The sequence below is a fragment of the Beta vulgaris genome, chromosome 6 (genome assembly GCF_026745355.1).
Source record: "Beta vulgaris subsp. vulgaris cultivar EL10 chromosome 6, EL10.2, whole genome shotgun sequence".
Classification (NCBI taxonomy): Eukaryota; Viridiplantae; Streptophyta; class Magnoliopsida; order Caryophyllales; family Amaranthaceae; genus Beta; species Beta vulgaris.
This window is the reverse complement of record NC_079207.1, coordinates 33,941,544-33,965,880: the sequence shown is the minus strand read 5'-3', so window position 1 is coordinate 33,965,880 and position 24,337 is coordinate 33,941,544. Positions and strand designations below refer to the sequence as shown.

At 33.7% G+C, this 24,337-nt stretch overlaps 1 protein-coding gene across 1 annotated transcript; it reads right to left on the bottom strand.

Annotated features, from left to right (window-relative positions):
• Window positions 1–961: 961 nt before the first annotated feature.
• Window positions 962–7,509, bottom strand: LOC104896576 (glycosyltransferase BC10). Its single transcript, XM_010683341.4, has 2 exons — window positions 6,567–7,509; window positions 962–1,692 (listed from the first exon to the last, which is right to left on the bottom strand). Exons 1-2 carry the CDS (start codon window positions 7,104–7,106, stop codon window positions 1,051–1,053), a joined length of 1,182 nt encoding a protein of 393 aa, XP_010681643.1. The 5' UTR covers window positions 7,107–7,509; the 3' UTR covers window positions 962–1,050.
• Window positions 7,510–24,337: the final 16,828 nt, after the last annotated feature.

Sequence of the window (24,337 nt, the reverse complement as noted above, 5' to 3'; positions counted from 1 at the left end):
AGAGTAAGAAGGCAAAGAACAAATGGCTTTTATGAGAGAATGAAGGTACTAACACTTTAATTAGTTAAACTCACTAAATCACTTAGTCAGACACGATTTGGAACTTAATCAGACATTAATATTTATAGTGGTAGTAATTTAGAACATGGGATTAAAACATGTATTTGTGGAAAACCATTATCCCATGATATTCCTTACTCTTAGGAACACGTTCCTCAAACATCCATGATCCCCATGATCGTGGGAGTGTTTTTAGTTACCGCTCCTTAATTTTAGCAACCACTTTAAGCATTAGTCGAAAATCTGGTTTAATTAAAAACATATTAATTATTAAATTCTAAATTAAATCATTTTAATAATAATATTTTCTTTAAATCACGTCCGTAAAAACCGAAAAATATTTTTATCATCTTTGGAAAAATAAATCTTGTCCTTAAAAAGATTTTGCATAAAATCAGATTTTTCCTTAAATAAAACGGTTACCTACATTCTAGGCATAATTTTCTCAACTGCCATCAATGTACCGTTGTAATGCTTCAACCTAAGTCTAGTTCCTTTTAATTGTTAGTTCCTTTAACATATAATTTTAGCCCCAATTCGTCTGTTCCTTACAAAGGAACAAACGATCATTCTCATTCTATACTACCATAGTTCCTTACCATCTTTATTCGTTCCTTTACACTAGAACTAAAAATAAAAAGCCTCGCTTTAGTCTTCTTGCTCCAATGCTGCTCCAGTATCAAATAGAGAAACATCTTCATTTAGTCTTCAAAATCCAAACTTGATTTCTTCCTTGACTTAGTATTCTCTTTGTTCCTTTCAATGATACCTTGAAATTCACTCACTAAAACAACTTGTTAGTCCAGTATTTAGTTTGCATCTTTGTTCCTTTGTCATCATCAAAACTAGGGTTCAACATATTTATATAGATGTGGCAATATAAATGGACGCTATATAAGCGTTTTTGTATTGTAATCTAGAGATATATATAATCACAAATCATATACATGTATATACTGCCTCCGAACTATCTATAATTGATCTCAGCTTTTAGAAGTCCATAACTTTTGGTGCAAACCATAATAGCCTATTAAGCGTTTCAGGCAAGAACTTTCTTGCGAACAAGAAGCAAATGTCGGCCCTTTTCCCATTATATTGACATGTCTTACCAACCCTTAAGCTCTCCAAAAATTTAGTCGTTATATGCATTCTTCTATACTTAGCAGGGTGACACCCACCCCTAGACCAATCTACCCAAGTTACGCTCCGATTCGAGTTTCGCCCTCGGGAATACATGTTCATCCATGTAGGCAAATAATGCTCATCAGCATAACATGCAGAATTATTACATGCTGTCTTGAACGACAAAAACTGAAGTTGATCAGATATGACTTCCATGGCCAACTCCCTGTCCATCTCAAACCATTGAGACCCTTTTCGCCAATCTCGAATTGTGATAATGGGGCTTAGGCGGTGCTTGTACCGTCCCCTGGCTACCGGGCCACTTTTGTCATAGGCTTCGACGTAACTTTGGGTGGAGTTGATGAGATAAGTGTAAATGGTAGAAAAGTTGAAGAGAGGAATGCAACTTTCTGAGAGGAGAACAAATCGTTTGTTGGAAGCATCTTGAAGAGCCGTTGCTAGTAAGCGCAATTCTGCCTCAATCATGCTGAACTTTCCCCATTCTACTTTCTGTGCAAAATAGAATTGTGATTTCATTACAATCAACAAAACATAGACTGCACTCGTGTTGAGATAATGAAATGTTCACTCTATCATCTAAATTTAAGATTAATCTTAGGATAAGCCGGATGGGAGTCTGTTACATATAGAGAGCGTAAAAAAAAAATACTTTAATGGACCATAATAACTTCCTGTATCAGGTATTATATCATGATATATTCAGTTTGTATTTATATAGTTAGTTTTTATATCATATAATCATCTTTTCTATCGTTAGTGTTGTACTACCATATAGTCAGATCTTTATATAGTATTTTTTGTATGATATAGTCAGTTTTCTTTGTTATAGTCATTTTTAGTTAATTTCATTCCAAGTTAGGAGTGTCAATTATTAAAATGTCATAATTATTTAATTTTAACTAGATTAATGCATTAGTTATAATATATATATATATATATATATATATATATATATATATATATATATTATATAAGCCAAGGGAGGAGGTGTGGTGTCCTCTTTTGAAGTGACTAAAATACCCTTAATGATCTAATTAATGGAATGAAAAAAATTACAAAAGCAAATCATTTAAAAATTCTCATTCCAACTTGCCATTTAAAACAAGTTTAAAATGGTATATGCATCAAATACTTAAATCAAAAATTAAATGGACAAAATATTTATACCTTATAAAAAAGATGGCATACATAACGTGCACATGAAAAGTCTGAACATTCACTACCTTTGATACTCTTTAATTTAGTTAAACCAACTCATTATTTTTGTTCTTTCTGTTGAACATTCATTCACAAAAAATTAATGTTAACAATCACTCACAACCTTTTTATTTTTTTACATTAGCGAATTAATATTTCTAAATTCATCATAAATAAAGTACGAATGGAGTATCTAATAGAAGAACAAATTTTGAAATTAACGCACGCATCGCGTGCATATGAAGGCTAGTATATATATATATAAGGGAAGGGGGAGCAATGGTGTCCTCTTTTGAAACGCCTATTTTGCCCCCCTTCCCTTTATAAATTACAATAGGAATGCCAAAATTAAAACCGGCACTTAAAGAAAATTACCGAAAATTAATTTACAACACACTCACAAATCACTTAAAAGAAGAAACTTTACCAATCACTCATACAATTGAGAAAATCACGTTATAAAAATCATGCAAATTAAATCACTCAAATAATCAGGAAACTTTATTAAAACTAATTAAAATTAACATACAAACTAAATCTACTAACCTATAACGTCAATACATACAAAAACATTTACAAAAATTTACTTACCAATCACTATTCTCAAGAATCATTCACAATTAATGGTGGACCATGATAAAAAAAATAGAGGTGTATGTGTAGTGAAATCAGTTAGAAGTTAGACAAGGAAAAATATTATTTACTTTTTTTTTATAGTGTTTCCAATATATAATAAAACTTTTACATATATTTGGACCTATCTTTTTCTATCATATACTAACGATTAATTATCAAGGTAAAAAGGTTTATGTAAAATATCATTTAAGAATTAAAGTACAACATATCTCTATTATATAAGGGAAGGGGGGAGCTATGGCGTCCCCGAATGAAGAGACTATGTTACCCCCTTCCCATTCTAAATTACAAATTTACTTACAAATCAAAGGGGGCATCAAACAAAAATATCAAAAATATAATTATACCAATCACTCACAAACTACAACCTATGAAAAAATTGACTTGAAATCAAAGTGTCCACTTTCTTTACAATTTATGAAGTACTGTACTTAATTCAAAAATCAACTAAAAAATTATAATATTAGAAATCATAAATAACTTCAATAAAATTTTTATTTTGTTCATAGAATTTAACTTTCAAAAGTATAAAAAAAAAACAAAAAGAATGGTGAGAGACTTAAGTGATAGAAACTAAACCAATCAAATTTTGCAACTAAAAACAATTATACTGCGTATGTCTAATGTTCAAATTTCGACTTTTATGCCGAAGAAAATCGAGTATCTGTTTCGAAAAAAAATCAGGCACGCATCGCGTGCAAAAAATTCTAGTATATATATATACAAACAAATGACATGCTGTCACATGTACTCTCTCATCCTCCACTCAATCAAATGAGACATTAAACAATAAAAATGTGTATTTCAAAACTCGAACCTCTCATTTGATATGCTAAAGCACTAACCAACTACACTACAATACTCGGTTAGTCTTTTTGGGGGAAAAATCATTTAAAGACAAGAAAATATTTATATTTTTGAAGACTTCAAATGCACGTTGGTAAATAATTCGGGACGTATTGTCCGGGACACAAACTATTTTCTTTTTCATATTCCACAAGTTTTATTTTACAAATGAGCTAATAAACTTGGTTAATATACTCACTTGAATCTTAAGTTCTTTTTTAACCATAAATTGGTTTTTATTTTACCCTGCCTAAATTAGTAGTATTCTAACCAACGGCTGAAAAACCTATATGATTTAATTATTTCTTCTTTAAATGCATGCATTGAAATCTATACAAATATATTAAAAGGCGTGCGAAAACAAGAAACTGTGCCACGTGGCGCTCTCTCTAAGGAGTTTTAGTTCATGTAATCCATGTACAATAAAAAAATTAAGAAATTGCATAATATAGGGTTGATCCTGAGACCTCAAGTACATATATTAAAGTTCTAACTACCGGGCTAAGTTGTATTTAGTGTTGTTATCATAAAATATTATATTAATAAATGAAACTTTTTTTTCTTACCCGGAGCATAGCCCGAGCCTAATAACTAGTTATCCTTTTAAAAAAAATGCATTTAAATTATATATCACTATGTTACCATCCATATAAATATATTAATAAAATGCGTTCCTATCAAAAGAATGGCCACATGACACTCATCTAAAACTTCAATTACACATGTTTATAATATTAATCAAAAATATTAACAATGTGTAATTATTAAGATTCGAACACATGACCTTTAGTGAGAGTTTAACCATTAATCCATTACAATGTTTTTTTTTTTTTTGATCCATATGAGCCACGAAGGCGGTACAAAGTAAATCCATTACAATGTTAATGGTTAATGTTTCAAGTAAAACATAATAAAGTCTTATAATTATATGTTTTATTAAAAAAACTTGTAGAGAAGCTTTTTGATTTTTAACCTTCTTTTAATTAAGTAATAACATTTTCTTACCCAAATTCCATTATAATTATTATTTTTATCTCCAATTCCTTAGAAGTTTTGTTTGAATAACTTATCATGCCATCACGTTAATTTTTCAATTTTGCACTAGATAGAATATCACGAAAACCTAATATAATCAATTATGAAATTTATGAATAATACTATATATATTTGATAATTGTAATTAATCCAGGAAATCGCCAAATCAAAATACTAATTTCTATAGAAAATCGTACTCCTCTGTGGTTGTATATATATTTACTCTTACTTCATACCAAATTACCACTTACCGGTACCATTATATCTCATAGCACCAAATTTAATTACCTAGAGTTAGATACTCCCTATCCCCATAATACGTGACCAACATGGGAACGTAATCAATGTATTGATTATCAATTTATGATAGATGTTACTCGTTAGACCATCACACATCTAGAGATTAAAAGCTTGAATTAATGTTATTGAATTGTCATAACTTATCAGCATGGGACATGGCAGTCGACTTTTCTATCTATGATTTGAGTGACTTGTTTTACTTCTTAATTCGCTGAATGTAAAGAGGTTTATTATATATATTATATTCACATTGCTTAATCCATATATACCTTGCCTAAAGTAAAATATGATATTATCTTTATAATAAAGTATGATCGATCGACATTAGTATAGGCCTGCTCCTTGTTATTAGTCCAAAAATAACTATTTTAATATGACCAAATTAAAGTCGGAGGAAGCGAGTACAACCTATTGATTTTTTGTGCGAGATCTGTCTTTATCAGCATTAGACATGCATGATGGAAAATTACCAGTCATCGTTAAACATTGAACCTAACATATTCAGCATTTGGTTAGCCCTATATGTAAAGTAGCCGTGTCAAAGCCGTTCATTTTGGTCTTCTAAAATATTTTGTGCATCATTTTTCTCTCTTTCTTATGACTTGTTAGTGCTTATGTTTTGTGTGTCGGCAACACCAAAATAGTAATTTCGCTGTTGTCAGTACAGATCATTTGAGAATTTTATGTAAGAAGATGTAAGAACTAATAAAAACTGGTTTAGCAGCAAATCCATATTTTCTCTATTTTTTTTATCATCTTAGTATGGGTTGCACACTTTTTATAAAAATAATAAAAAAAGTGTTACAATATATACTGACATATGAAAATAACCTTTGACCCTAAGGTAATTTATTGTCTATAAATAATTTACTTAAAAGTCATGACGTAGGGTAAAATTTAAGATAATCTTCAATAATATTGTAAGAAGATCTTACATAAAACTTACTAGGTGACATCTACATGTAGCACAAGGTCGTACTATATATAAATACAAACCACTCCATAATGTAAAAACATTAAGTTCCAGTTATTTTAGGCCTTCATTATCACAAAAATGATTATTGGAAGTTTAACAATGTAAGACAATTTTATGTTAGCGGTAAAATAAAAGGGTTCAAATCTCAATTTATCTACAATTTGATACATGTGACACAAATTTATTTGAACACTCAGCTAGTAGAGGCCAGTTTACCATGTGCTTATGCACTTTTAATATCTTCCAAATCAAAAGCAATAAAGTGGCAGGCATATCTAACGCTAACGTTTTCTTAGCTAACCAATAAGAAAAAAACAGCTCAATTGAAACATTATCAACTTTAAAGAAATTTAGGGAGAAGAAATGCAAGTACCTTACTAGGAATTTTGCGGCCATGAAATACCCCAGTGGCTACGCCATTTGAAAAATTGAAAGAAGGGTCAGAATGAACATATATTGAGTAAAATCCTTCATGTCCTTTGAAAAACTCTTCCCAAAGAGCTTGCAAAGGAAGTGACCCTTTGATCAAGAACAAAAAAGCAATCTTGTAAGGCACTTTTTTTAATGGAAGTTCCTCCATTTTAGGCACCTTTGATGCTCTCAACATCAACTCTTCATCGCTCATTATACCGCGATTCGCATATGATTCAACTGCATAACCTTTGTGTTTTGAGGTGATTGATGGTGAAGCGATGGTGAGAACATTGAGTTTTTGTGGGGTTTGTAGAGTAATATGCATATTATTATGCAAGGAAAATTTATGTGAAAAGCTTACTATTGTAAGTTGAAAAGTGAGGAAAGTGGCTAATAATATGAAAATATAGCAACATAATTTGAGGAGATTTGAGTTAGTGTATAAGAGCTTCATAGGTGCTATTAATTTGGTGATCTGGTTTTGATACTTCATGATCATTTATGTATGAATTAAAAGAGATCAAAAGAAAATTTGGTGACTCTTATATAGAGGTTTATGTGGATTTTTTTAAGAAACTAGATATAAGGTTTCTTCTAACGAGGTTTATCTTAACAAGTGACAATCAACCCTGGAGATTTTGGAAAGATTTTACAGCATAATTTTGTAGCAAAACCAAAGCCGGTATCTGGGGAGTTTTAAGATGAAGATTTTGAGGTATGACTAAAAAAAAAAGGCTCTTGAATGATATGTTTCTTTAGTCAAGCAATACTGTACTTGACCTCCAGGTAAGCAAATTATAGACCAATGTAGAAATTAAATTCTTATGACCAAAGAAGGAGGAAAAATGATAGTATTGTTTTATTAGGGAAGTAGGCAAACTAGGATAAATCAATTCTTTTACGGAAGCTAGGAAAAAGGATACTGCGAGCTTTAATAATTGGATACTTTAGTTCATGCTAAGTTTGTTTATTACCATTTCTATATATAGTTAGTTAGTTTTTTCCAATTTGGTAATCTTCCCATCTTTAAATTACTCGCATATTGTCTAGAGTTCCTTACAAGTTAGCAGTTACCTATAGTTTTATAAGGACCGATAACCAAACGTCCATAAGGGGCATCTTTAAGGAATTTTAGACCCTACCCAACGGGCATTATTTGCTTGCATTTTGCATCATTAGGCGACCAAGTGAATGGTTTATTGGCTTTTTACCCCCTCCTCATGTATATTTTCATCGACCTAAATTCCTAATCATAAACCAATTAAGATTTCTTAGCCCATTTGCGTTTACTTGGTTAGGTTACCTATGTGTCACTACTAGAAAAAGAGTGTTTTCTCAACGTTTTTCCTCAATATTTTGGACACAAAAAAAGTGTTGAGAAATTGATTCTCAACGCAATGTAAAAGCGTCGAGATTTCATGCGTGGAGAATTCTCGACGCTTTACTGCGTTGACAGTGGCGGAGCCACATTGGGTCACATTCCCTTAAAATTTTTAAAAAAAAAATAAAGATTTTTCAAAAAAAAAGGAAAAAAAAATTAAACTAGGGAATCGCAGTTGGCATGCTGCACTCTTAATGTCAGTTTCTGCTTTTAGGCCCACTTGTATATGTTTATTAATTATATGTTTATTAATTATAGTGGTCCCAAACTTCCCAACTCCCAATTCTTATCAGATTTTAAATTAAATTAAAAATCATTTAATTTTGAAAACTATAAGTTTCTCTCTCATTCCTTTCCCAATACAGTCAATTACTCAATTCTCAATTCATCTGGCTAAAAAGAAAAATTTTAGCCCATTCACTGCCTTCTCACACTCTCACTGCTGGCTGCCCAGTCAACATTGAGGCACCGCAGCCCGCACCGGCACTCCGGCAGGCGGCACTGCAGCACCGCTCCTCGCCTCCTCCGACCAGCCCACAGGCAGCCATCTCCCAGCGGCAGGCCAGCAGGTATTATTTTATTAACATTTACAGAATTAAAATTTTAATCCTTTTATATTATTTATTTCCTAATTCCTAAATTGTATATTTAAAATCTTATTTGGTTGATATTAATTGTAATATTTGCATATATGAGTGAATTTTCGAATTTGTAAGGTGTGATAAGTGATTGGTGCATTTAGTTTATTAGTTAGTTTGTTGTTTTTTTTTTTTTTGTGAATGTTGAATTTATGAAATGTAAATTTGTATAAATTAGGTAGTGTTAATTAATTTATGATTTTCTATGATGATTTAGTTTCTTTATGATGGTAATTTATTGATTGATTTTCATATAGTTTAATAGTTAGTTTATATGTGTTAATTAAATAATGAATATAGGAAAGGATGAGTGATACACCTAGATCAAAAAAATGAAGATTCGTCGAATGCACGTGTAATTTTTTATTTTTGTTTATGTAATTTTTTCTTAGTTTGGAATGTAGACAATGAATATTAGACAATGTGTTTTGCATTGTATTGAATATCCTTTGTATTTTTTTGTGACCCCTCGATTTTGTAATCTTGGCTCCGCCACTGGCGTTGAGATTCTCAACGCAGAGACACGTCTAGTTATGACTTGTGACACTATTTTGTGTTGAGTTTCTCAACGCTTTTCTGCGTCTCGATATATGCTTATTACTTGTGACTCTGTTGTGTTGAGTTTCTCAACGCTTTTCTGCGTCGCACAATATGCTCTAATCACATTCTAGCGTCAAGATTATTTTACCTCCACAAATAAATTATTGGAGCCAAAAGAACTCTTAACACGAAAAAGAGTCGAGATTTTAGCCTAGAAAAAAATCTAATAATAATAATAGCCACTATTTAATTAGATATGGATCAAATATAATATATTATAAGCGATTTCCAATAAAGAATATTTAAGTAGAAATGACCAATATTATATAATAATATTAATATATGTCTTAATTAACTAATGATATAAAATATTTTTGTTCGATCACAAATAAAATAAGTCAATTAGATAATGTCTACTATCAACTTCTTCAAACCTTACAATAAAAACGAAATATATCTTTTACAAGGCCTTTTCAAATCATTAATAGCTTTACGAGTTGTACTAATTTAATGGATCCTTGGCTTCTTTTCCTTCACCATCATCTTGATCCTTGAAAAAAAAACAAAGAATGACATAAGTAATCTTATATAATGTGATATATATATTATAGTGAGGATCAATTATAAAAGATGTAAAAAAGTTAGTTAATGACAAAAGAGAAGAATATATAACTAGCAAGCAACTTGATTTTGATAATTCAAGTGAAGCAATGAATGATAATATTATAACAATACCTCTGTAGTAATCAAATGCATAGCTGACTTTGCAGCATCTATAAGTTGAGCAGAAACTTTTCCATCATGCACCGCATCCAACACTAGAGAAAAATGTGTAGCAACGGTCTTCATCATCTTAGTATGCTCATTAAACTTGTTAGTTATCTCTTTGTTTTTTTTTTCAAGTTCCTTATTTCTCTTCTTCAATAAAGATGTTTCCACAATCACTAGTACAGAAAAGGCAATTTGCGTCGGATGTGAGGCGCCTATTTGCGTCGGACTTTGGTGCGACGCCAAAGCCCTCGACGCAAATGACTCAGAAACGATCTGCGTTGTATGCGAAAACGACGCAGATGATTCACCTATTTGCGTCGCACCTGTATACGGTGCGACGCAAGTGAATCTTGCCAGCATAATTCACCAAGCTCAAAGGGTAATGTGCGTCGCACATCGCCTAGGGTGCGACGCAGATGAATGATTTGCGTCGCACCTTGGGCCACGTGCGACGCAAATTGCAATTTTAAAAAAAAAAAAAAATTTTTTTTATAAAAAAAAACTAGAAAGCATAGAAAGTGGAGTTGGTAGTGTACAGAAACAGCAAAAACTAGAAGTTACATGGTGTGCAGTAATTGAAAAGGAAATGAAGAACATCACCATTACCAGAAATTACATGAGTAGAAAAACTAAAAAAAATACTAAAACTACAAAACTCAAACGCTAAGAAGATGAGTAGAAGTTACATGGTTTTATATAATTTTAATTGAAAAAAAATACAAGAAAAAAATATCACCATTACCACTAACATCATATCTAAAACTAAAACGAACAATCAAGAAACTTAATCAAAAATAGAAAAAAGAAATTCTAACCCTAACCAGAAGATGAAGGGGAGATAAAATTAAAAATAAAAATACAAAACTCAAACGCAATCTTCATAGCAATCCAGTCGAAATTTCAGATCTTCGAGAATTTCATGTAATTTCATAGCAATCCAGATCTTCACCTCAAACGCAACGACAAGACTTCGAGAAGAACCAGATCTGAAAACGAGAAAAGGTCAAAATAAACAAAAAAATCAGACATAAAGAAAAATAAAGAAAAAGAAAGAATACCTTCACAAAACGAATTCGTCGACTTGTATGCCGAAAAAGAAAGAATACCTTCACAAAACGAAAACACGAAGAAGAAGAATTCATCGACCATCTGCATCTGAAATGAAATACCTTCACAAAACGAATTCGTCGACTTGTATGCCGAAAACACGAAAAGGTCTTTCAATCATCTGGATCTGAAATGAAAAGCCTCGCCAACGAGAGAGATGCGAAGCCGCCGAATTCGCCAACGAGAGAGATGCGAAGCTGCCGAATTCGCCAACGAGAGAGATGTGAAAGAGAGATGATTGATGAAGGTGAGAAAATGAGAGATAGCAGAGATGCGAAGGAGAGATAGCAGAAATGCGAAGGAGAGATAGCAGAAGGAGAGATAGCAGAAGGAGATATGCGAAGGAGGTTTAAATGAGAGTGAGAGAGATGAAGGAGAGAGGGTTTGGAAAACGGCTGAAATGTATGGGTTGTAAGCTAAACCCTAAAATGCGCCTCTTTTAAATATGGGTAACCCATGATCTGCGTCATGTGATATGGCCCATACGACGCAAATCATAGCCCAAATTTATTTAATTCCAATATGCGTCGCACATACACGATAATCCGACGCACATTTTACCCATGTTGTGCGTCGCACCCTCCTCTCACGCGACGTAAATTAGCAATGTGCGTCGCATGAGAGGAGGGTGCGACGGACATAACGCGCACCCTGGAAATATTGTTGCGATTTGCGTCGCACAGCTTCCCAAATTCGACGCAAATTCGAACTGTGCGTCGTTTTCGTGTCTGTGCAATGCAAATGGGGGGACGCAAATCGTCCTTTTTCTACTAGTGAATGTTTTCTAGTTCCACATGTCTCCTTTTAAGTTTTCTATTTCCTTTTTTTCTACGTTTACCACGCACCCCATGAATATCTCTTTTTTTCACCCCAAATCTATATCCCTTGGGTTGTTCCGGTACTTCATGTCCATTCATGACAGCTTGAAAGGCTTCATTCTCAACGTCAACACGAGGCATAGTAGGATTACAAAGCTTTAATGAATTAACCTTTGCCTTTGCATCCTCCTGCATAATTTTTTAGGGAATAAATAATGTAAATTTGATGATAGAAAAATAAAATGCAAAAATAGACTAATGTGTTAGACCAAGTACCAAAAAGTCAAAAGTGTATGTGCCTTCAAGATAGGTTCAATCCTTCCTCTTATGAGTTGCTTCCCAAAGTTCAATCAACCTCATTTCTTCTCCATGCTCATCTTCTTATAAGTAATTAGTTACCTTGTAGTAAGTCATTATATTTGATATAGTACTTTAGGAGAACCCACGATCAAAAATGCTTTGAGGGTGAACTATTTCAGTCTGAAGGCTCACATGACAAGTATATCCAACTCAAATTATAAAATGTACTTCACAAACTATGTGTGTACATGTCTATATTGGGCTCGAACATTTTTCTTCTGTAATTTATAATTGGAACTGCCTAAAATCTATCCTCTTGAGGAGTTAAATAGTATTGTCACCTAAATGATCTTCATAACTCTTTATCCTTTAGTTCTTGTTGCGCTATTGTACTGATCAAGGGGCATATACACTAAAGGAATATAGTATATTGTTTTAAGAATGTTACATCATAGAAGATTAAGGATATGCATATATTTCCTACTTCTACACAAAGGTACAAGAGTCCTGTAACTCCTTCATGCTTAAACCCTTAGCCATGATAGATTAGAGGCAACAACTTGTTATTTAGTATGCAGAAATAGTTTAATGCACATTTCGACTTCCTTTATTCTATTAGTAGTAATAAGATAAATAGCTTAATCATTGAAATTCTTTCCGAATTAACCCCTTATAACTTACAAGTCCACAGAATATTGAACCAACAGAGATATGTACTTACATGGACAGCAGCAGAATAGCGAAAACTAACAGTTTGATTATTACTCCTTAGCTAGTTAGATTCCTGAAGAAACTGCTACAAGATTCAAACAATTTATTACACAAATCCGCCAGGAAAAAATAATCCAAATAAGCTCTTCAACAAATTTCATATCATCACAAGCAGCTAGCTTTTGGCCTTACAAAATTTACATGAATGGAAAATCTGAATAATACATTCCAATACCAGAATGATGTTGCATGTTAGAATCACCCTACCCTGATAAACAATAATTACTTCCCTATTCGATTGAGGAGATCCAGATTTACAAAGTCCTACCTCTCATCAGTCATCGGTGTGGACTAGTAGAGGGATTATTTCCAAGATTTCCCATGATAACATGCCCATGTATATTATCAAAGACACAAAATACATCTTTACATGTTTGAAAGGTGCATTGACTATTTTGAGATGTTTTCCAACATTTTATATACCTTTAAGGATGAGGTTTAATCTCCTAAGAACTTCAAAAGATAGGGAACGATGTATTTTCAGGAGTGTCTTTATGAGCTGGAAAAAAAGGTGATTTGCAGGGGTATGAACCATATCTTATATAGTCAGGCACTTAATGATGTTTATGTACTATCTCAACTGAGCTAGAAGTGAATTAAGGCAATTGAGAAATGCATCTACATAAAATTTCAGTGGACTGGAGCTACTGATAACACCTCTCAGGCCCTAGTAGCTTGGTCTGTTTTACAACATCCTAAAAGTACAGGAGTGTCTTTATGCTTGCTTTAGACCTCGCGAATGGGTCACTTGGATTGCTTTTTGTTTATATAGATATGGTTTCGATAATTCTTGGGCCATAACATATTCAGTTCAGTTCTGGTTAATTTCTAATTGAGTCAAATTCAGGTCTAGTCCAGTAGCTCAATACTGTCAACTTACTTCGGGTTGGAATTGTGCTACCTTGTTTGGATTGCAGAACAAATCCACTTTTGGTTCTGATTAGAGTTTTTCCAATTGGTCAAGTCTAGTTCCCTTATAATGCAGAAAGGTTCTCGGAACAGTTCCAACATAATTCTCTTTTAACAGGTGAGGGGATGACAGATGCAAAATTAATCTCATAGATTTAAAAAATTATTTCTATACTCAACCAACTAAACCAACATCCATGCTTTGCACACGATTGGAAACTCGTTTTGTTTAATATAAGCCAAACACACAATAAGGCAGGAAGTTAATAAAGGTGTTACGTACTAAAATAAAGAAGGATGATTTAATAATTAATCGAAACTATGAGAGTGAAAATTTATTCCTTACATAATCAGCTCGTATATTAGCGTAACTAGTAGAATTCAACATATGAACTTGATTTTGAGCTGCTCGTGCCGCTTTTCCAAGTTGAGACAATTGCTACACTCGTAATGGAAGTTTTAGTTAATATTGTAGAAGTAAGATGTGTCACACGTTGTAATAATAAATTGAAAATGAGAGAAGTACCTGTCCTCTGAGTGAGAACCAATATTGAACCAATGGTTTCCATTTAGAACGAGTATGTCCACTAGGCACAATATCATAATGTTGTTCCTCTGTGAGCTTATCAGGTTTGAAGAATGTCAATTAAAAGGAGTGTTTATAGTTCCTCCAACATTTTTCAACACGTTGGAGAGCTAATGTATTATAGACCTCATCCTCAAGAATCACAAAATGTTCCTTCAACAAAAAAAGAAAAGAAAATAATGCAAGATCAATAAGACATAGCTAATAAGAAACATATATATATATATATATATATATGCAACTTCAATTTGTGAACTTGTATGCATACTCTCATCTTCATAACAATTTTAGTTTTGAGTTTCACGTCAACATGATGCCAATTCTTGTCTCCAATGGACAATAGGTCCCATCCTTTGCTACACTTCCTAGAAATCGCACCAATATATGCCCACCATTCCTAATTGGTTGGTAGAACTCATTAAATTGCACATGGTACCTAATACCACGACTGTGCCAAATGTCTATGGGCTGAATTGAACCGCTCATCAACTGAAGTTCACCCTTAGAATCTGCTAAAGAAAATATGAAACCATGAAAAGTGGGGATAAAATCGTCACTTCTTTTATAAGCTAAGATTAATTGAAGCTTTAACATAGTTGTAATTGGATACCTATTCTCGTACAAGTAGAAAATCTGATAGCTTTTGCTCATACATTGTAATACGATCTACTGTGTTCGCTTCCAGTACAGGAAAATGATATGCGTGAAACCTTGAATGATGCAATTCCAAGGATATGCAATTGGATAGCACTTTTCAAGGATTCACAGGTTGAGCAATATTTCATCACTTAGATGCTGAAATGTAGAATTTTTTGTGGTTCTGCATTGGAAGATGAAGTTATGCTTATGATGAGACTACTAATATTATGGTAGCTCATTTTTAGTGTTTTAAAGCTTCGATCCAAAGGGTCCAGTCTGAGGCTGAAGAAGAATTAAAACGAGTTTCAGATGCTGCTTCAAGTCGAGAAAAAGAACAACAAGAAGTTATTAGTAAACTTCAGGTTGTCAACAGCTTCTGCTTTCTATCTTTTTTTTTAATCTGCAGTTTCAAAAGTAGGTGATGAACTTATTTTGTTATTATTTTCAGGAATCAGAAAGAGAGAATTCATTGCTGGTGGAGAATCTTAGATCAAATAAAATTGGTATGAGCTTCTTTCAAATTCATGCATTTTTAAGGAAAAGAATGAGGTCATAAGAACTTATTCCTTTTTTAGGGGGGGGGGAGAGGGAAGGGGGTGAATATGCTTACTATCCTTAAAAAAACTAAAAAGTTGTTATTGTCCAGATTTACCGAAGAAATATGAAGAAGAACCAGATACATAATATATTAGATAATTCTATAATTGTCAATCAAGATGTTAAACCTCGGTGTAGAATACATGCTAGCACAGTCATTCATAGACTGATATCTAAAAACATAACTTCAAAGTTGGGACCAGCCATTGAGACATCAAAATTTTAATATGCTTAATTAACACAAGTAAATCATAACAGGAGCTAGACTAAGGTAGAAACACTCTTCACTTATACGTGACTTCCAAAAGCATATATCGTTGAGTAAGAATGGAAGGTAAATCGATCTAATACAAACTGGAGCATCTAACTTATCTCCAATAATGTTCTGGAAATACTATCAAAACGATAACATCCCACTAGCAAGTTCATAATAAGCAGTGAACAAGACTTATCACTTTTCAGGCATGGAATATTATTAAATAACATAACACCTATACATTTATACAACAAGTGAATGAGTATTAACTAATAGATACTTTCACAGAAGATGGTGTGCAAAGGCCTTAGCTGCCAGAAGGTTTTAGAAACATAATACAGAGTAGGGGAATGGTGGTAACAGACTGGGCACCCCAGCTTGAAGTTAAGCAGAAAATTGCACAGTTGAGATGAGCAGTTCTTTACCCTAAAGAAAGTTGCACTTCTAAAACAAGACAACATATACTATTAGCATATCACAAGATTTTTCTGCTAATGTTCATCTATGTCCTATGATAACGTCGCCATATAGATATATAATATTAATAATTACACACCTTGTCACACAGAATAAGAAGATATCAAAAGCCATAAGCAATGCTAAGAGCACATATGCATACCTCAATTAGTAAAAACAAATTATGAGTTCATACCTGTGATTATAACCTCCTCCTTTGCATCAAATTTCACATTGGTTAGCCATCCCGAGTCTGAATTTGGAAGTCGAGATCTAGCCGAATTTATTTTATTTGAAATATTATGGATACTCCTTCTTTGCTCCACATGCTTGTTTTCTCCTATACATTCATGCTCAATAGTCTCACTCTGTTTTTCCCTTGACGAGCTTTCAGTTTGAACATGATCGTGTTCTTTTGAGTGATTCACAACTTGAGCACCAACGGGTTTTTTTTCCTGAGTGTTTAGGTAGTTGTCTCTCAGCTCTAACACTAGAATTGTTCACACCTTTAGCATTAGGACGATGAAGTTGTTGCAATGACTCATATTGCATGTTTTTATGCGGAAGAAAGATAGGAGGGGTTTTCCATATCCCACTATCACCACTTACTTCTGTTGAAGGTTTTGGTAATGCTGCACTAGTTGGCGGACCAAATTTTCCCCATTTACTTGGATTTTGAGATGCTAATGATGGCCAAGAAGTGAAGGGTTTGAAGGTAGCTTTGGTGCATTAGTACCTTGTGCTCTGTTTTGGAGTACATAGTCAATCACAGTAGGTCTTGAAGATTGTGACGACATGTGAGATTGCGGCCTTTTGCATGACTTCACTACATTATGACCCATGGGGTTAATTTTAGGTACCTTACTAGTTGTCTTTGACTGTAGAATAATAGGAGGATGAGTCTTTTTTGCAGCTTGTGGGGTATTCAAACCCATGGGCTTCATCTCAGGTATCATGTCACGTGGTAAAGGATCTTTCTAAGGTAGAGTAGAAGCTGCTCCTCTTAACTGTGGAATCATGGCAGTAGATGCTAAAAGATTTTGCTGAGATATAGTACAAGTTGTAGCTCTTGACTATGGAATCATGGCTGCAGAAAATGAAGTAGATGCTGAAGGTTTGTGTTGAGGTAGAGTAGTAGTTGTTCTTGTTCTTGAATGTGGAATAATAGGAGGTTGAAGTGTTTTTCCTGCTTGTGAGTTATTCAAACCAATGGACTTCATCTCAGATATCATGGCAGGAGAATGTGAAGTAGTTGCTGCAGCGGAATCTGAAGCAACATCATTAGATTGAAGCAGCAGCAGCTCGTGTCCTTTTGCTACGATAGGTCATAATAACACTGTCGCAGTTCCTACAAAACAAAACATGTAAATACTTCTCGATCACATTGGAATATAGTAATCTAGTTTATAAGGAAAGAGCGGAGGGAAAACCAAAAATAATAATTTCTTTTATACCCTTAAATAATAAGGGAAGAGGAGGGGGACACCAAAAGTGTATTAAATAGTAGGCATATTCATCATCCAACTTGCTAAGCTTAAGATCACAAGGTAAACTAAGGATATACTATTATTAGTATATTAAAGTACCAACCTTCTATTATTATATAAATGAAACATACAAATATGATGAGCTGTGTTTGTAGGAATATACAACCTTTTGTTATTATGTGGAGTGGAGTATAGCAAAACCACTTTTCATTCTAATATTTTCCTATTTACAGCAGATTCATAGAATAAAATGCATGTTATAGTTATAGGGAAAGTACATGATATTTGTGAAAAATGAAAATACTAATTAGTCCGGTTACTAGTAATCTAGGTTGAAATTAACTAAGAGCAATAACACTTTCATAAACACTTCTCAATCACATGAAAAAAGCCAAAGTACAAAGAATCTGGTTTTTTGTATGATAGAAAAATTTGCAAACTCTACTAGAAAAACATAACAGTAAAACTAATTAAGCCCATCACCGCCTACTTCAAACAAGTCCCTAGGCTTGGTTCTAATAGCATGAAACCATCCTTTTTGCATCTCATCCTCAACATAAAATACCTGTTTTGCTTGAGATGAGAAAACAAATGGATCGTCATACACATATCAACCAGTATGCATCAACTTAGAGAAGTTCACACACACACTTCCATTTGAATTTGTCTTTAAACCCCTATGGATGTCTACCCAATCACAACGAAACATTACAACCGTGTAGGAACCATAGTAATTCAATTCATAAATTGCTTTCAGCTTTCCAAAGTACTCTTGGCCTTCAGCTTCAACCATAATTCCATAATTTTGTGTCTTTCGATGTCGTTCACAAACCATGACATCAAATTTACATCCACTAATTAGAAAACCTTTCACCCTTTTCACACGGTTGGATGGACCACATGCTAAAGCTCTTCTCACCTTTCCTTGTATACTACTATCATCTATATTGTGAACCTATGAGTAAAAAATAGTATATGTTAAATGATGTAGGTCATAACTTAAAAAGGAATACAATGATCAAATTTAGAAGGCTTAAAACCTGGTTTTGCAACCATTCTGAGAATTCATAGATTATCCATTCATTTTGAATGGTGTCGTTCGACTGATTTTTTGTAATTTGAGTCTCTTCTCGCTTTTGACATAAAAATTCACTGAAAGACAAGCCAAAATGCAATGTTATCTGACGAGTTTTATGAATTTGATGAACTCTTATAATATAACTCATGGTGCTACTTACTGAATGGCAGGTTTCATCTCATCTGAGTTAAGCAAGACATAACGAGTGCTTGCCTTAAACTTCTATCATCAAGACGAACATTTTGTGTCATCCCAATAACACGACCCCCAGAGTTATAAAGATATGCATCTAAGTCTAGAATGCCATCATCATTCCTTTTAGGTCTATTTAATATGGTCTCCACACCTTCCAAGTATCTCGAACAAAATGTAAGAGTCTTCATCAGCAAGTATCCTTCCGCAATTGACCCCTCAGGCTGGGCCTTATTATTTACGTGAGATTTCAGATAGGCTAAGTACCTTCAAGTAATGTAATTATGTTAATGTAACAGGGAAAAAATTGTGTTAAAACAATTTTAGAAAATACTGACCTTTCTAGGGGATACATCCATCTATAATGAACGGGTCCACCGAGTTTGACCTCTTCAACCAGATGAATTAGTAGATGAACCATTATTGTGAAAAAAGTTGGCAAAAATTTCTTCTGCATCTTACAAAGAGTAAGTTCTACCTTCGATTGAATGACATCTAATTCCTCTGGATCAAACACATTGGAGCGTAATTTCTTGAAGAAGTAAGATAACTCATCAAGCAAATCGATCACTTTTGTAGCCTTCGCTGCTCTTAAAGCAACGAGAAGGATATCTTGCATCATGACATGATTGTCATGACTTTTCATATTAATAAGCTTCCGCTGTTTCACATTGACACACCTGTACAAGTTTGATCCATATCCGTCAGGAACTTTCAGCTTTTTCAGAACTCTTAAAAATTGATCTTTCTTTGTTAAAGACATGCTGTATGAAGCTGGAGGCATGTACGATACTCTATTCGCATGTGGTTGAAGCCAAAGATGTGGCCTTAGCCCCAACTTTTTAAGAGCTTTTCTAGCATTTTCATCATCTCTCCTCTTATCGATGTCTAAAAGAGTTCCCAATAGATTGTCACACACATGCTTTTCAATATGCATGACATCTAAGTTATGCCTTAAAAGAGTGTGCTCCCAATACTCCAAGTAAAAAAAATGCGCTTCTTTTGCTCCAAAGAACTTCATTAACATCATTCTCACAAGGACCATCATTAACTTCATCAGCAGACGCACTAACTTGTCCTCTCCCTCTTTTTTTTTTTCAACTCTTCTTAGATGATATGTTAGTCTTTCCATAAACATGTATGATCCCTTCTTGTTGCTTCAAGACCTCCGATCCACTTTCACGAACTGGAGCAACACCATATTCTGGTTTACCATCAAATAACGCAGCTTCACTGCGATAAGGATGATCAATAAGTAACCATCTTCGAAACCCGGGGTAACAAATCTTACCTCCAGATCTGTATGAGTTAGTAGAATGGGTGCATATAGGGTAAGCCTTATAACCTTTTGTACCCCATCCAGATAGCATGCCATATGCCGGAAAGTCACTAATGTTAGAGTGCAAGGCTGCTCAGAGCTTAAAATTTTGCCCAATATAAGCATCAACACCTTCCCATAACATTTTTAACTCATGAATTAACGGTTGCAGGTACACATCAATATCTATCACCGGACCAAATTTCCCATGAATTATTAAAGATAAAATAAAAGATGATGGTTTCATACAAAGCCATGGCCGTAGATTATAAGGAATCAAGACCACCGACCATGTGCTATGATTGGTATTCATTAAACGATAAAGGTTAAAATCATCACTTGCTAAACCCAATCTAGCACTACGAGGATCTCCGGTGAATTAATGATATTTGTCATCAAGTTTTTTCCAAGCCAAAGCATCTGCTGGGTGCCTTAACATACCATCATTGTCACGATCATCTTTGTGCCATCTCATGTCTTTTGCTGTTTTTGATGACATGTAAATTCTCTCTAACCTAGGAATAAGAGGAAAATATCACATAACCTTAGCTGCTCACCTTTCTTACAGGCTTCTTTACCTTTCTCACTTATATCACCCTCCTTACCTTACTTATTTCAATATTATTCTTGAAAGTGAAACCTCTATCATTGTCATACATTAAATTACATAGTCACTTCTCCACAACTTATTCTCAATTCCCACACATTCAATTTCGCACATTCTAACATTTATTGCCAATCATATATTACATTAAAACATTATAATAGAATTTAGCATTTATTGCCAATCATATAACATTAAAACATTATAACAGAATTTTAACATTTATTGCCAATCATATAACATTAAAATATTGTAACAGAATTTTCGTTTTCTTGTCAATCAATGTAATATTTTAACACAATTTTCAATTTATCGTCAGTCATCATCTCATTTATTACATCTCATTTCTTACAACACAACACAATTCATAGCTACACACACATTTACATTTCACGCAAAAGATAGGCAACTATATGTTAAAAAAAATAAACTTAATCTTCATACTACTACATTCAATACACTACAAATACTATCTATAACAACAAACTTACATTCTCTTCATCCACATCCACATTTGGCAGCTCAAGTACTTCATCTTCATCATCAAGTAAATCGTTTCCTCCATGATCATCCCCATGTTGAATTGAAGAACTCATCCTCATTTTTTAACCAGAATTTCTTATTTCTTTTGCCCATAAATTTTTCCTTATTTCTACCCTACAATTTTCTTCTTCCCTCTATTATTCTTCCAACGGGTTTAATTTCTCTCTCTACCAGTTCTTCTGTTGTTGTCTTATGTTCTTCTCTCTTCTATCTCTTCTACTTTCTTCAATTATTCTATCCTACACAAGTCCTACACATGAAATTACGCTTTCGCCCTTCATTAATAATGTCAATAACAAAAATGCCCTTGGTAGGGACAACTAACTCCCCATATCGGATATGGGAGTATACTTTCTCCCTAATCTCCTACTACTAAAATATCTTACTTGCAAAAAATCCAATGTTGTATATTATATTAAATTGCTCCTTTTTTTCTTTTCTTAAAATGAATTAAAAAAAGTTGAATGGATCTGGTGCATAGTAACTTACTGTGCATCATTTATCGTATGATATAATCATTTTTTATTAGATATAATAAGTTTTTTTATGATATAGTCACTTTTCATATAATCATTCTTTGTACGATATAATCAGTTTTATATTTATTTAGTTTTTTGTATGATATAGTAAGTTTTATTTGTTATATCCAGTTTTAGTGTATAGAGTTAGTTTGAGCTCAAATAAATTATTATGTACCGAATTTACCCAAAACTTGTTGTAAAATGAAACCGATCAATAAGTCTAATTGAAGGCTAAAAAATTTTCTAATTGACACAAATAAGAGTAATTGTCTTAAATTACTAAATTTATAAAAATTGTCTCGGAACATATCTTTGTGTCGCCCCATTTGCGTCGCATGAAAGGCAAAACGACGCAATAACGTAATTTGCATCGCACGTAAAGAGGAGTGCGATGCACAACATGGGTACATAAGCACCAGATACGAGCGATATGCGTCGCACGTACCTGAGGTGCGTTGTAAAAGCCCAATTTGCGTCGGATCCCCTGACTCATCCGACGCAAATCGTCTCATCATTCAAAAAAACTTCTACATTATATGCGTCGCACATCTTTAAAGTACGTTGCAAAAGGCTGATTTGCGTCGGACCCCTTGGCCCATCCGACGCAAATCAGTTATATAGACACGTTGAGTGTACGACGCACGCAAATCAGTATACTCCCCTTGGCCACTTATTATTTCAAAAACCCTAATGCTTGTAATTCATTGCACGCTGTCACTCAACGATCTCGTCTCTCTCTCTCCCTCTCCCTCTCCCTCTCCCTCTCCCTCTCCTTCCCTCACTCAACCATCTGCTTCTTCATACTCAATCTAAAACCATACGAAAGAACACATCGAATAACCACTACTTTCAGGTCGATCTCCATCGCACGCCGTCACGCACGCCGAGATTTCTACGAGCAATTTCTACGAGCCAAAAACGACGGAGAAGGTAATTTCCTCAAATTAACCCCCTCTCATGTCTCTCTCTCAACTCTCATCAACAAGAAGTCAAGAACACCAACAACCGTCTCAACACCGAGATTTCTCAACAATTTCCGGTGACACGGAGGTGGGGGAGGAGACCCATTTTTCCGTGCAATGAAATTGAGGAGGAATTTTGTCCTCTAACTCCGATAATTCTCTTCATTTTTTTTGCCATTTTCCAAGATCTGATTTCTCCAAAATCTTATTCATCTTATTCAGGCTCTTTTCAATTCTCTTGTAATTACAAATTTATTTGTTTTGCTAAACATAAATTTTTGGTTTTTTTTTTTTAAATTTCTGGTATATATTATCATGAAATTCATTGAATTTCCAGATCTGAAGGAGGAAGGAGAAGAAGTTGCAGACAAGATTTTACATTTCGGTTGTTTCAATATTTTCAGATTTTTATATTTCGGTTGTTTTAGCCTAGGATTTCTAGATTTTTTTTATATTTCGATTGTTTTAGGATTTCGCTAAACAATTCATATTATTCCAGATTTTTTCATTCTCTACTGGATGTACAAGTGATTTAATTTTTTTGGTTAATTTATTTTATTTTATTTTGATGATTTGTATAATTTTCATTTTGAGATTTTCGTCATGTTCTTTCAATTGCATGTCCAATAACCTAAAATATGGAAGATTAATTCACAAAATTAATTTTTTTTGTTAAAAATAGTCACTTTTGCGTCGCATGTGGTCTTGATACGATGCAGATTCTCTTTTATTTTTAATAAAAAAATTCATAATGTGCGTCACATATTACCAAATATGCGACGCAAATGGCTGATGTGCATCGTACCCTGTGTTAGGTGCGACGCATATTCCCCTTCTATCCATGTTTGTTTGTGGAGCTGGTCAGAGCAATTTGCGTCGCACCGTATACAACGTGCGACGCAAATAGCTAAAAGATCTGCGTCGTTTCCGTAAACGACGCAGATCATTTATAAGTCATATGCGTCGAGACCCTGTGCCATCGGACCCAAGCCCGACGCAAGTAGGGGTCTCAAGTCCGATGCAAATCGACCTTTCTCTACTAGTGATTAGTAGTCCCAAAGATCTAGTTTTTTTCCTAAAAGTTACTCATTTGTATAATTTCATTTAATCGTTGTTCGTATCTACTATTGTCTATGTGGGATCTTATGCTTTTTAACGTCTTCCCTTTCATGTTACATAAGTAATTATTTAATGTGGTTTGGATTATTATGTGATGATGTGGCAGTCATTTGGGTGGTTTACGGATGCATGGGGGG

Excerpts from the sequence above, each read along its gene's own strand:
- LOC104896576 (XM_010683341.4), bottom strand. The coding sequence starts at position 7,106 with ATGATCATGAAGTATCAAAACCAGATCACCAAATTAATAGCACCTATG. Across the intron at positions 1,693-6,566 it reads GCCGCAAAATTCCTAGTAAG|AAAGTAGAATGGGGAAAGTT; the intron begins GTACTTGCATTT and ends TATTTTGCACAG.